This window comes from Drosophila mauritiana, chromosome 3L (assembly GCF_004382145.1).
Source record: "Drosophila mauritiana strain mau12 chromosome 3L, ASM438214v1, whole genome shotgun sequence".
NCBI classification, from domain to species: Eukaryota; Metazoa; Arthropoda; class Insecta; order Diptera; family Drosophilidae; genus Drosophila; species Drosophila mauritiana.
The window spans coordinates 4,249,422-4,262,217 of record NC_046669.1 but is presented as its reverse complement, the minus strand read 5'-3'; the positions used below and the strand labels follow the sequence as shown (position 1 = coordinate 4,262,217).

The 12,796-nt window shown below is 39.7% G+C and overlaps 1 protein-coding gene across 8 annotated transcripts in view; it reads left to right on the top strand.

Annotated features, from left to right (window-relative positions):
• The first annotated feature begins 157 nt into the window (after positions 1–157).
• LOC117139543 (formin-binding protein 1-like) overlaps positions 158–12,796 on the top strand; it is a 31,644-nt gene continuing 19,005 nt past the window's right edge. For 6 of the 8 annotated variants that reach the window (XM_033301924.1, XM_033301923.1, XM_033301926.1 and 3 more), the window contains exons 1-2: positions 158–267; positions 1,107–1,207. In XM_033301924.1, coding sequence (XP_033157815.1) covers positions 255–267; positions 1,107–1,207 — 114 coding nt within the window. In that variant the 5' untranslated portion in view covers positions 158–254. The remainder of the gene's footprint in view (positions 268–1,106; positions 1,208–12,796) is intronic. The other 2 variants (XM_033301928.1, XM_033301927.1) reach the window with 1 other exon arrangement.

Sequence of the window (12,796 nt, the reverse complement as noted above, 5' to 3'; positions counted from 1 at the left end):
AACTTTCGTTTCATATGTTTTACTTAATAATAATTAAACTTAACAGTTGTTCGCAATATGGGTTCATAGCCCCGCTAGATGTTAAAAAGTTCGAAATTAATTAGCCATCGGTCTCTGGTCACACTGCAAACAGCAGAGGTGTGTCTATTCAAACATACGGCGGTCACACTGTGTTTTGATGCCGAAGTGAGAAAACGAGCGGAAAGTTGCGAGCGGATAAAATTGTTTTTTCGAACGCCAAAAAGGAGAAACAAATGCTTGCGTTGTGTGAGTGCGGGTGTTCCAACTGTGTGCTTGTGTGTGTGTGCAAATGTCGCTCGAATTATGACGCATACGAAAGTGCAGGCGCTAAATAAAACCCGAAATCGAAAGAAGTTGCAACTGCAAAGCAAATGCTGAAAATAAGTTAACACAAAATACAACAAAAAAACGGTGGCAGAGCAAGAAGCAGAGTGCGTGCACTCGGCAATTTCGTTTACTTGTGTGCGTGTGTGTGTGTGCGAAATTATGTAAATACAACAATAGTAGAATTCCAATTGTCCTCTCTTTCTGCTTTTCTCAATTATGAAATGCAGTTGCATCGCTCTCTACCTCCATCGCTCCCTCTCTCTCCTCACTCTCTTTGCGCATCGAAATGCCAGTGCATAGAATTTTCTTATTTTGCACTTATCACTAAACAACTCCCCAAAAAGAGTTTAAACTCTCATTAGCTATAATTTCCTCCACCTTAATTTTTCTACCTGCCGCTGCAACTGACACGTCTGCATTGCCACTCTTTTTTTTACATGCTTTCTTACCTGCCCAACCACCGAAAAAAAAACAAAAATGAAATATATCTGACTCGAATTGCTCTCTTTCATAGAAAATTAAACATCGCGTCGCGCAACGCTGAAATAAAAAAAAATAGAAAAACAAACGGAAAATGAAAACGAAAAAGCAGCCATAAAATTAATTAACCTTTGCGGGAAAATATAAAACAAAAACGAATAAAAGTTCTCATCTTTTGCTCTTCTCCCTCGCTTTCTACCTTTCTCCCTCTCTCCTCGCCGTCTGTGGATTACATTATCTTCTGTGGATTATTATTATTATAACAACAACAAATACAGTGGCAAGCGGATCGAGCAGAAGCAGCAGCAACAACAAACTGGCCGAATCGGAAAACTCAGCGCAAAACTCCAACAACATGAGTTGGGGCACCGAGCTATGGGTGAGTTTTTCCTGGATTTAGAGGGGCTATATCTTCCGATAAGAAGTCGTATTTCATTAATAAAACAGGGGGTTTTATAGGGCAAAAATTGTTCTGCTTATTTGAGGAATATGAATGTACCTCGATAGCTAAAAATCAAAACAAATTCGTAGTTTAGCTTGATCAGAATGTCAAGATCCCATTAGATCCTATCCTAAATGTAGATAGATATAGATAAAATTTAGAAACGACAACATTGGTAAATCAAAACCAAGTATATTAGCTTAGAGTGCTTAAACATATTAAGAAATTTAGCACTCATTAAAAATTACAAATTGCAAACCACACACTTTTAATTGAGCATTAAACATTTTTGTTTTTGGTTAACTCAATTACTTCTCAAATATTTTCCAACTACCAGAAATTAAGCTCGAAATTCCGGTTTTGAAACCAACTGACACATTCTTCCTGTCAGAAAACCCTACATTTTCTAATTGGATACCCAATCTCAGTGAACTTAAGCGTGTCAATTAATTATTATTTCAATGTCATCGGTTTGCCCATAGGAAATCCACTCAAATGCTCGAGCAGTGAGAATTTTACAAATCGCTTCCCATAAGCCAAAGTGCAGGCAAATGTTTTAAGAACGCGCGCTTAAGGCGTCCGTCTCTCTCTGCCGCTGCATTGCCGTCTCTTTTCGTCTGCCGACCAAGTTGGAACTCGAAACTTTTTTGAAAAAAATAAAACTGGTTTTGCGGGTTTTATGTAAATTGCTGCCATATGAGCACGGCCAGCAGCAGCAGCGTGCGCCTCAATTCGATGTGTGTACACACACATGTGCATATGTATATTTTTCGGATATATCTGCTTTCTTGTTGTTTTTATTTTCCTCATAGTTTGCGTTCTGTTTCGCCAAAGACCCCACATTCCACTTCGATCCATCGGATTTCCAGTGCCGGGTCTCCACATTATTATTATTATTATTTTCTTGTGTTTTTTCCGCTCTGTCTATGGGCATTCTACGCCTCACAGCTGTTCTTCTGACGCTCTTTTCATGTTTCGTTTAGGCCGAGGGCGTTGACACGCCCAGCTAAAGCTTACCTGTCTATACGGGGATTAAAAAAAATATATATAAAATACAAAAAACCATTTTAGCTTGCCTCAGCTGCCTGCTTTTTTCCGCCTTTTTAGCCCGATTTAGTTTTTGCTGATTTCAATTCAATTCGGATACTCGAATATCGATGGGCTTCCGCCTTTCGGGGGTAGTTTTCCTTCATCAGACAGCAGCCAGCCAGCCGGCACACCCTCAAAATGTGCGCTGGTGTGCGTGTGCTCGTAGGTGTGTGCGCGTGTGTGTGTGTGAGTGGAAAATTCGCCTCGAATGAAGAGGAGGTGCCCCGATGTCAGGACCAAAATTGCACGTCTAGACATCGTTTTGCAATCTGTTTGCTGGCACTTTATGCTCTTTTTTTCCATAGTTTTTCTCGTTTTTAGTTGCAGGGATTTAGCCGGTGTCTAATGTTGGATTTGGGCTCTGAAAAGCTTACCAAGTGTTTGTCCAACGGATTTGCACGGCTTGAAATGTGGCAGAAACTAATAAAATGCAGCTGTTAGTTGGGAAAGCAAAATGACAAATGTAGCACAACAACTACTTTATACAGAACTAATTAAAAGCTATACATATAAACTTACTTTTAAATAATAATAACCGAACTGCAGGTATAAACAATCGTTCAAAACTTAACAAAAGAACAGTAGCAAACACACATTCTCGAGAATATAAACAAATTCTTCTCAGCTTCTATGACCAATTCAACATTGTTCGACTTTTTGCTTTATTCTCGACTTCGCGACTTTGTTTAGTGACTCATGTTAGTGGTAGAAATCCAGTTTCTGGCGCCCCTCCTTCGATTTTCCGCCCACCACATCTTTGGCAGACTCAATCACGAAGCATTGTTAGCTTGGCTAAAATCGGTAGCCAAGCGAACATTATGCTTCAGATGGCCGAAACGGTATTTTCAATATTTGCATAATGATTTGCACGCCACACGGCGAAATACTCGATATGCCACTTAACCCAAAGAAAGTGTAACCAGCAAGATTTCGGTTAATTGAATTTGTGCATGGAAAGCGAGGCGGACAAAATTAAAAAAAAGGCAATAATATTGTACATTTATAATGCAGAAATCATAGCCTACGTCCGCCACACAACGCTCACCCCACCCCCACCCCCTGCTGTCCAGTTTCTTGGCCTGGCTAATAACTGCGGCGATCGAGCGCGTGGCTAAGCCAGAAAAAAAGCCAACAAGCGCCAGTCGGGAAAAAAAAACTTTCTTTGCATTTTTCGAGTGCCCACTTTTTTACGAACCCAAGATTTTCACTTTAATTAAATTTAAAGCATGCGCTGTTCGTTGCGTTCGCTGCTTTGCATATGCAAAAAATGCCAAATATAAAATGAGTAAAATGTTGCGCCACCGCAGACAGAAACTTGGTTAAATACGATCGCTTTTTGTTAAGTATTTATTTCGACATTTGCATTTGATGGGAATTTCTTTTTTGGGAAAACACCACCCCGCCCACATTGTATCTCCTACCTTTTCCGTCATCGCCCTCGCTCTTTCTCGCAGCCACTTGGATTTTCTTTCGAGTCTACAGAGTGTGCCTAAAAATAGTCAGTGTTTTTGTAATTTGAAAGTGCGTCGGGTCTAGACAAAGTATATTGAATTAAAGATGGTTTTGCTGCCAGAAAATTCGTTCTATGCTATACTATAGTTTTTAAGGATTTAGTTCGAGGAGCTTCACATCCTTTTAGGAACTCAAAATGCCTCAGTTGCTATTAGTAAACTTAATAAACAAGTAACAAATAACAAAGTAGTCACCAGTTTTATCTGGAAATATTCAAGTAAATATTTCCTAGAGCACTTTATCAGAATTGTAATGGAGCTGTAACTTGTTCTAATTTATTTGGCTCTAAATGTGCTTGCTCCATGAACAATTTGTCTTCATTTGAGTGCTCTGCTCTGTCATACCCTATATATAATCAGCTGGTTCTACTGGAGCACTCTGTGCAGTATCACTCAAACCGATGACTGCACTTTTTTTACACCCGTCCTCACAATTCCAGACCTCTGTGATCCACACTCGACGTTCAATGCCATCGAGTCGATTCGAGTGCAGCTGTTTAATGTTGTCGAGCACTGTGTAAATAAGTTTCATGCAATTTGTAATGCTGCTGGTGATCGTTTTCGATCAGTTTTCACATGACATTGAGCGGCCCAAGACGGCAAACCAAATAAAAGCGAAACATTCACCGCGCCGAAAGACGTTTACCCGAGCAATTAGCAAATAAGTATTTGTGTATCGAATTGGGGAACGGCTTAAGGTTCCAGTTGCCCCAACTTGTTGAACGGAGATCATAAAGCATTTTTTATGCGTCCGGGGTGTGGACATGCTCTTGTAAGGAACTGTGCTCCATAAAAAACGCAAGAAATAAAGTCGAAGCTCGTATATCTTTTCGCAGCAGGTCCATTGCCGAGGGGGAGGACCTGGCTGGGGATGAATGCTTTTCTATTTCAAACGTGTCCGCCATGATTGAAATTCTATCACCATCACCCTCTTCCAGACTGCACTTCGTCTTCCTTTCCATTTCTTAGCTATTCCCCAAAAGAAATGTGGGTGTATGTAAGATCTCCTTGGGCACAATTCTTATTAAGCGAGCGCAAGTGTCAGGGGCAGGACATCCAGGGCGAATTGGGGTGGACTCCTGGCTCAAGGCCATGACCAGCTCCTTGGGTCGCCGTCACTTGCTCTCGTCCTGCGTGCGAAACGCACCCTATCTGAAAATCTCAATCTGCATCGCTAGCCAACGCCCTCTGCCCTGCTCCTTATCCTTATCGATTTTCCTTGCTCCTTGCACATGTCCTCCCTGCAATATGTCGCCCTAATATACAATCAAAATAGTTTCTGGCTTACTCAAGGGAATTTTCCAAGTTCACGCTCGCCACGGGGGGTTGCAAAAACATTTTCGCTGATTTTATTGCATCCGGATGCGGAGATGGCAACTCAAACGAATTTGGCGGCAATCCGAGACGTCGTTGAAAAGCTGACTAAGGCGATATTTATTTGGCAAATGGCTGAAGGGTTCCGAGTATGGATGGTGCAAGTGTCGAAATGGTTGAAAATATTCCGAAAGCATTTTTTAACAGAATTTTTGTGGGGAATTTATTACGGCGAACGGTTTATGTAAAAGTTTTTGATGGAAAGTAACCTAAAAAACAAAAAATTAGAATAAGATGAGATGAAACTTTGTTCGTAGAATACCCAGCTATGTTATCTGAACATTCCACTGAATATATCTCTTACGATCCATCCACATATGAGTATAGTATCCTTTGCTGTGCGACTCATAACTCGATTGTATATTCTATACACATCGTATTGGGCAGTGCATTGTGAAAAGATTATTACTTTTTGTTTGCATTTTAGCATTTCGCACGTTTTGGCCCGCGTTGCCATTTTCCAAGTTGTTGTTTTTTGCAATCCGTCTGTCGTGGCGTCTATTGATTTCAGTAGCCTTCAGCCAGTTTGCGCCGTATGCATACTAATCACCATTCAGATACTTTTGCCAGTGCAGTCAGAAAACCTTTTAAAATACAAATTGCAACCGTTGGAGTTTGAAATAAAAATCGCTTGTGGCGCCTGCGTTGACCATTTTGAATTTGTGCCACTGCCCCGGCATTTTTGCCCCACATGAGAGTGATTATTAACATTAAATATTATACTTTTCTTGTTGTGAAAACATTTCAAAGATAAGTTTCGAATTCTTGTGCGATAAGTACGTACATATATTACGCACTCACTTCCTTTCAATTCAGAGCCTCCGTTGCGATAAGTTGACCAACTTAAGCTTAGTTTGACCATGTGTTCAGATAAGTGAGTAAAAGCATATTTTAGAAATATTTCCACATATGTACGTTCCTTGTGGAATAAATAAATACTTTTAGTGCTAAGAACGTGAACGGAATGCTGCCGAATTTCTGTATTTCAATTAACACCTTGGCGTTTCCGAAACAAATCAATTTGTTGCCATTTCCAGTGAGTCAGATATTGGCTTTTGTTTATAAATACCTGCTGCTGATTCAGCTGGAGAAATAACTTGCACAGAATTAATTATAACTATTTAAAGTTTTAGAGTTTTGAGCTTCACTGGGCATGTCGTTTCAGTTTAGTTTGTTTCGTTTACTTTTCGCTGGCGATGTGTCAGAAGAAAACTTATCAGCACATACGGCTGATGTGACTAAATTAAATGAACCTGTTGCTGGTCATAAAATCTATATAGACACGCACACCAACAGGTGACAAAAAATCCCTGGCTCAGTTTATTGAATTTGTGTGACTCTTTTTATCGGTCGAAGGTAGAGGGATTGCCTGGCCCCGTATCAGAAATAGATTAAGCACCCTATCGAAATTATGGGAATATTGCCTATTAAAGGCAATAGATAGATATATTTATTGTAAAGATATTAGGAAAGTAAATCTAACCACATAAATATTTTCTAGAAGATAACACTTTTCTACAGTTTGCCCCTCAAAAAGTGACATTGAAAAATATTTACGTATATATCACTCAATCCTTTCAAGATTTTTGCGCTTTATTAGCATAAGCAAATTTGTCTCGAAATGATTTATCTCACCTACAAACATATATAAAATAACATCAAGATTGTTTGCCGCAAATTGTTGACTAGAGTATGTGAAATTCAGCGTTTCATTTTCAAGCCAAACAATTTTTGTTTGACTAAGCACACTCACAATCGCCCACAAAAAAGAAACAAAGCTCACACACATATCATATCATATCAGCAAAGGTTAATAAGTAAATATTAGTTAGACATTAGATACACAATGTGGCCAGTGCTACGTATCTGCTAGAATATTTTTTGTTTTCGTGGTTGCCTGAGGGCAACAAAAGCCGAATTCAATTATAGTGGCGGGTGGAAACAACATGGCCAATTTGGGTGTGGTTCGAACCGATGGCAAAAACTACAGAAAGCCAAATCATGAATCAAAGTATTCGATTTTGGATAATAATTAAAATTCCACGCGAAGATTTATGATGTGCGCATAGAAAGCTAAAGTCGCTGGGGAAAAAAACTCCCACAAGAAAAGATACATATCAATTTCAAATAGATAACCTGAGATAAAAGTGGTCAAATTATTAATTAAAGTATTTTTATCTGTGCTTCGTAAACATATAGTAATTTTGTGGATCTGGCTGGCTACGTATGGTTTGTTTGGAATTTTAGTAGTTTATTTGCCAGTTCGATAAGAACGCTTTTCCGTTGCTCATTATCAACAGGTTCGTTGGGCTCAACTTTGACCCTGCACTGTCAACTTGTGTTTTCCTTTTGTTTATTCCACCATTTATTAATTAGTCTAGAGATTTATGGACAGGCGGCGATAATTCATTTACGCCTTCTGACTTCGCAGACTTTCGGTGTGGCAATGGCGACATGTGGTCGCTGATGGCTCATGACCAAGTCAAGTTAATGCCTGGAGAGCTCTCCTTTCGAGTGGATCTGGGTTTCCAGCGGGAGTGTGTGCCATTTTGCCAGAAATCGGCAACACAAATCGGCCACAAATCACTTGAAATTGCAGTTGGATCGGGCAACCCCGTTTCTTATTGTTGGCCTGTCCAAAATGCACTCGAATTGAAGTGGTAAATGGGACGTCATGGCAACCGATGCCCTTTGTTCTCTATCCCCTGCAAGCAAGTATATATATGAAAATGTGCCCTAATGCCAGTTTGTATCACGTTTTAGCCGTTGGATCTAGCAACACGTTTCATTATTTACATCCATCCAGCCAGTTGATAAAAGAGACGCTTTTCTTTTGAGTCACCCACTTCCTCCGACTGACTCACCCGAAAGGGGGTGGCCTTGTCGCCTCCTGATTCCGCTGTTGCGCTTCCACCCTCCCACGTATGACTCATCAGCTGAGCCAGCTTGTCCTTCAGACCCACCCAAACACCATCCATCCACTCACAGAAACCCCCATGTAATGCCGCTAGCATTGCGTCAAAGTGCTTGATTACGATGTTTGTTTAATACTTTTTTTTCGCTGTGTGCGGCATGCGACATTGTTTTTTCGAAGGGGATCACTGCAGGAAATGGGGGTTTAAAAAGGGGGCGAATTTTCCCATAAGCTGGCTTATGAATTATGCAAAAGGCTGCTTCATTGTTACTTTTTTAAACGTTAATAATGCGAATAAAAATGTGATTTTTAGTAATAAATAACATTTTGATTTCTAAAATATTTTTTGAATCACTAATATTCATATATCATGGGATATTTTATATTATTAAGTGAGAAAAAAATATTTGTTCAAAGTATATTGCTTAATCATTTTTCAAAATTTAAATATATATCTTTAGATTTTTTTAAATATTTTTCGAGTGTCCTGCTATCGCGGTGAAGCTGTCACAGCTTTGGCCCTATTCAAAAGGAGCTTTTTCCGCCTGCTGGATGGCAAGTTCAAAGGCAGGGGAATCACACAAAGGACTGGCTGTGGTGCTCCCCGTTTCGTCATCAAATGTTATGCAAAGTAAAGAAAAACGAGGAATTGAGGACACAGCCACGGCTTCGCTTTTATCATTGTCATAAACATAAGCGTTGTAAAAGTCGGGCTGCCTGCGTGGCTTAGGTTTCCTTTAGTTTGGGTTTCGTATAATAACTTTTTTTTTTGGAGGAACCGCCTTTGGTATTCCTCAACCCCTTGATGGAAGAAAGAAAAAAAAAACAGTTGATGGCACACCCGCAAAACAAATTAGCTTCATTTCCTGCCCATGTGACAGGCCCAAAACATAAGCCTTGCCAAAACTCAAGTATTTTTTGCGTTTAGAAATACATAAATTTGCTGCTTGCTTGGCCATGCTGTTTGTTGCAAAAATTCGAACAAACTTTGTTGTATTTTGTCTTTACTTTTTTGGATTTTTTTTTTGTGTGGGCAAGTTGGAACTCCTCCTCCACATGGAGGAGCTATGGCGGAAATCGTTAAATACTCTGGCGATAAGACTGAAAGTGTTGCCGCAACATGTTGCTGAGCGAAGTCATTGAACCGCAGGAAGTTGCATTAAAATCGATTCTGCGGACCCTGATCTCCAGTCCCTTGACTCATCGCATCCCATCCATTTCATCCATCCATATGCTTTTGGGGTCGCTTTCCATTTCTGCACAGTCCTGATTCATTTTTTTTTTTTTTTTCGTAATTTCGATGAACGCGTGTCAGGGGGAGGTGATGTGTTATGATGTGATGTGCTCGCCTTTTGTCTGCCTTTTGATGTTTTATGACAGTTTCAAATAAAAAGCATCCATTAACGAACCAAATCGCTTCATCAACTGCATCCACAGCTGCCGGTCTTTGTTTTCCAGGCTTTGTTGCACTGCGACTTCCTTGGCCAACCGTGAGAAAGTGCACTGATATGGCTATAATGGCAGAGGATCGGTTTATCTGCTTTCTTTTGCATAATCATCGTCGGTAAAAAGTGCAAGATGTAATACCCATCAACATAATCTATTCTTAAGTTCAATATAAGCGCATTATGCACTGCATGAAAGTCCTATAACTTTTGGGCGTCGCTCTAGTAACGTCAAAAAAGTTATAAAGTCTTTGCCCTGAGATGCTCTGGTGAAAAGGCGTCGGTGAATTAGGTGGCAACATAGTTGCCACTCAAACGTGCCACATAATATTATTAAAAACTGCAGTTCGCCGCCATAAAACGTTGCTAAACGGGGAATGGGCTGGGCCCGGGCTCTCCATGAGTAATGGAGACGGAGTACAGTGGATTCGAGTGGCTGGAGGGGCTTGAGGTTGAGGCACCACCATACACGAGGCATAAGGTATGCCAGTGGGAGCTGCAGATGGCGACGAAGAAGGCATAAAAGTTGCACACGCTGCTCGGTTGCAAGTGGAGCAGAGAGTTGCAGGAAGGGGAGGGGATGGGTTTGGGGTAGCAGAAAGGGGATACCCGGAGCATTGCACCCGCCGTCATTGTGGAAAACTGTGCAAACTTGAGGCAGCTGCCAACTATTTTGCATCCGTGTGAGTGAGTGTTCGTGTCTAGTATTTGTTTGCTTGTTTGCCGTGAATAAGAAGATGCGACGTCAACTTCAGTTAATACTATTATGGCAAGATGGTAGCCCTGATTTGCGAAGAACATACAATAAATAAGTGCTTTGTGGCGAGCACATTGACTTTGCTCCTAGTTGATGGGGGAATGTGAGCTGTTGGCTTAATCAGTTCATTTGCCAAGTGCTGACACACTTTATTTCTAAGAATATCCAAATTGGTTTAGTGCCCGCAAGTCTTTATTATTAGGTGATTCATGGTAGAACAATATTAGTATTAGCTGATAACTATATTTTATGGAATACAGTCTTTATCGGCATGAATTTATATATTGGAATTTTACATAGATACATTTTAGATATAAAGACATTATGGATATATATATATATATATTGTTTAGGTAACATAAATGCATAAATAAATTAGTTCTTTTATATCTCATTTTTATTTACTGCATTTTTTTATTGTAAACTTGTAAATGTTCCATCCTGTAGCATAAATCAAAGAATAATTAAATGTAAAATCAAAGAAAAAATAAATGTAAATTACTCTTTCATCGAATCAGACTTCCGTATAAATAAATTCTTTCGGGGAAATGATCTGTATTTATTTCGAGATTTAAACTAAATATTTAAACATCGATGTGAATTTTGTTTAACCTGATTTTCTCTTTCTCTTGCAGGTAAGTTCCAGTCACATTAATCAAGCGACGTGAAAAACAAGAATTTAAGCAGAAAAGCACTGTGATTACGGAAAAGTCTGCAGTTGAAGTGAATTTTCCAGGCAATCGGAATGCAATCGGTAGCGCTAGTTTATTTTTATAAGACTTGAGCGCATTTATTATAAACAAAAGCGAGTTGATAGCCGCAATAATGTTTACGTTAACATTGACTGCCAGTCAGTGGATCGAACCTGAACCCGAAAAGAAAGAAAACACTGGGAACCCACCACCACCCATGGAAAACTGATTTTTCCTTGACGCATTTCCGAGTCATTTCCATTCTATTTAGTAAACATCACGTCCAACTTTTCTTGGCCAGACAAAAACCATGTATCGACAATCCTCAAGCGGTTCTCCCGATTTCCCAAAAATGGGCCTGCTGGCTACTTTTACTTTGGATTGGATTGAAATCGAAAACGAATCAATTTGTATTTGAAACGCAGTGCGTTCATAATTTGTTTATAGATTCGTATATATATTTATATTTCCGCATTTCGCTTTTGGGCACTTTCAGTTTTCATATGGATTATGCATTCGCTTTATTGTCTCGCCTCGATTTGATTTGCTGACTAATGGAAACTACTACCCTCTGGCATAATTAACATTACAAATCATAAAGATTTCCAAGCGTCAACTCGATTTGCATTTCCATTGTGGGGAACGCAGAAAAAAAATGTTTTGATAAAAGATATGATTTCGATGTTGTTTTTTCATTTGTTTGCTTTAGTCATTTGTTTGTTAGTATTATTATTTATGCATTCTATGGACGGGTCTTTCATAATTTCCTGACAAGTGCAGAACCGGTTTAGGGAAAGGTAAAAGAGAAATAAATAAAGGGGAAGCTGCATAATTTTATAAACAAATTGGAAGTTGATTTCGTTTTACGATCCCTCAACACACCGTGTCTTCCCTTTTGTTCATTCGCACAGGTGAAAATCGTTTTCTAACACACAAATACCAATGATATTCGTAATAAACAAATGAAATATCATTTCAATAGAATTTAAGAAGCGCCGCCAGGTCATTTAAGCCGGTTGGGTCATCAAAGTTGAGGCCTTATTTGCATATAAATTTCTATTCTTTAGAGTATCTTCTTAACGGCATTTGTGTGTTGCACTCAAAGCTAACAGTTAATGCAACATTTATATTGTATTGTGGGGAAATTTTAGAATACCTAACGGCCCACACAATTAACGGAAAATATATAAAAGAAATAAAGCTATTCTTAGCTGAATATAATCGAAAACAGCGCACAGAGAGAATTCCCAATGAAAATCCACTCAAGCTATACGAATTTTCCGCAAAAGAAAATCATTCGCCCACGCCAATATATATATATGTATGTACACATGAAAAGATCTTAAATTATAGGCCGATTGTATTCGAACATTTGGCAACACTTGTTATGAAATCACCGCAACATGCTTAATGATTTTCCATCCAACATTTTTCCCCTGGACGCCGCCGAGGCGTTATCCATTTGGAAAAATTGAACCAGGCCAGCTGAGCTGGGCGAAGAAACAATGGAACGCCACAGACCCAGACCCAGTATCCGAGTCTCGGGTCCAGTCACTCACTCATTCAGTGCCCCCCAGACTGGCTGGCACTTGGGGGCACCACGAAACTAGTTTCGATTTGGTTTCTCGCTGGCTGCTAAAATGTTGCCAACTCCTGACCATCCGCTCCAACCATCCTCCGTAGCCTCCACATCCTCCGCATCATCGCATGCAGACTGCATTTAGTGTCGTCAGGCAGCTGGAAC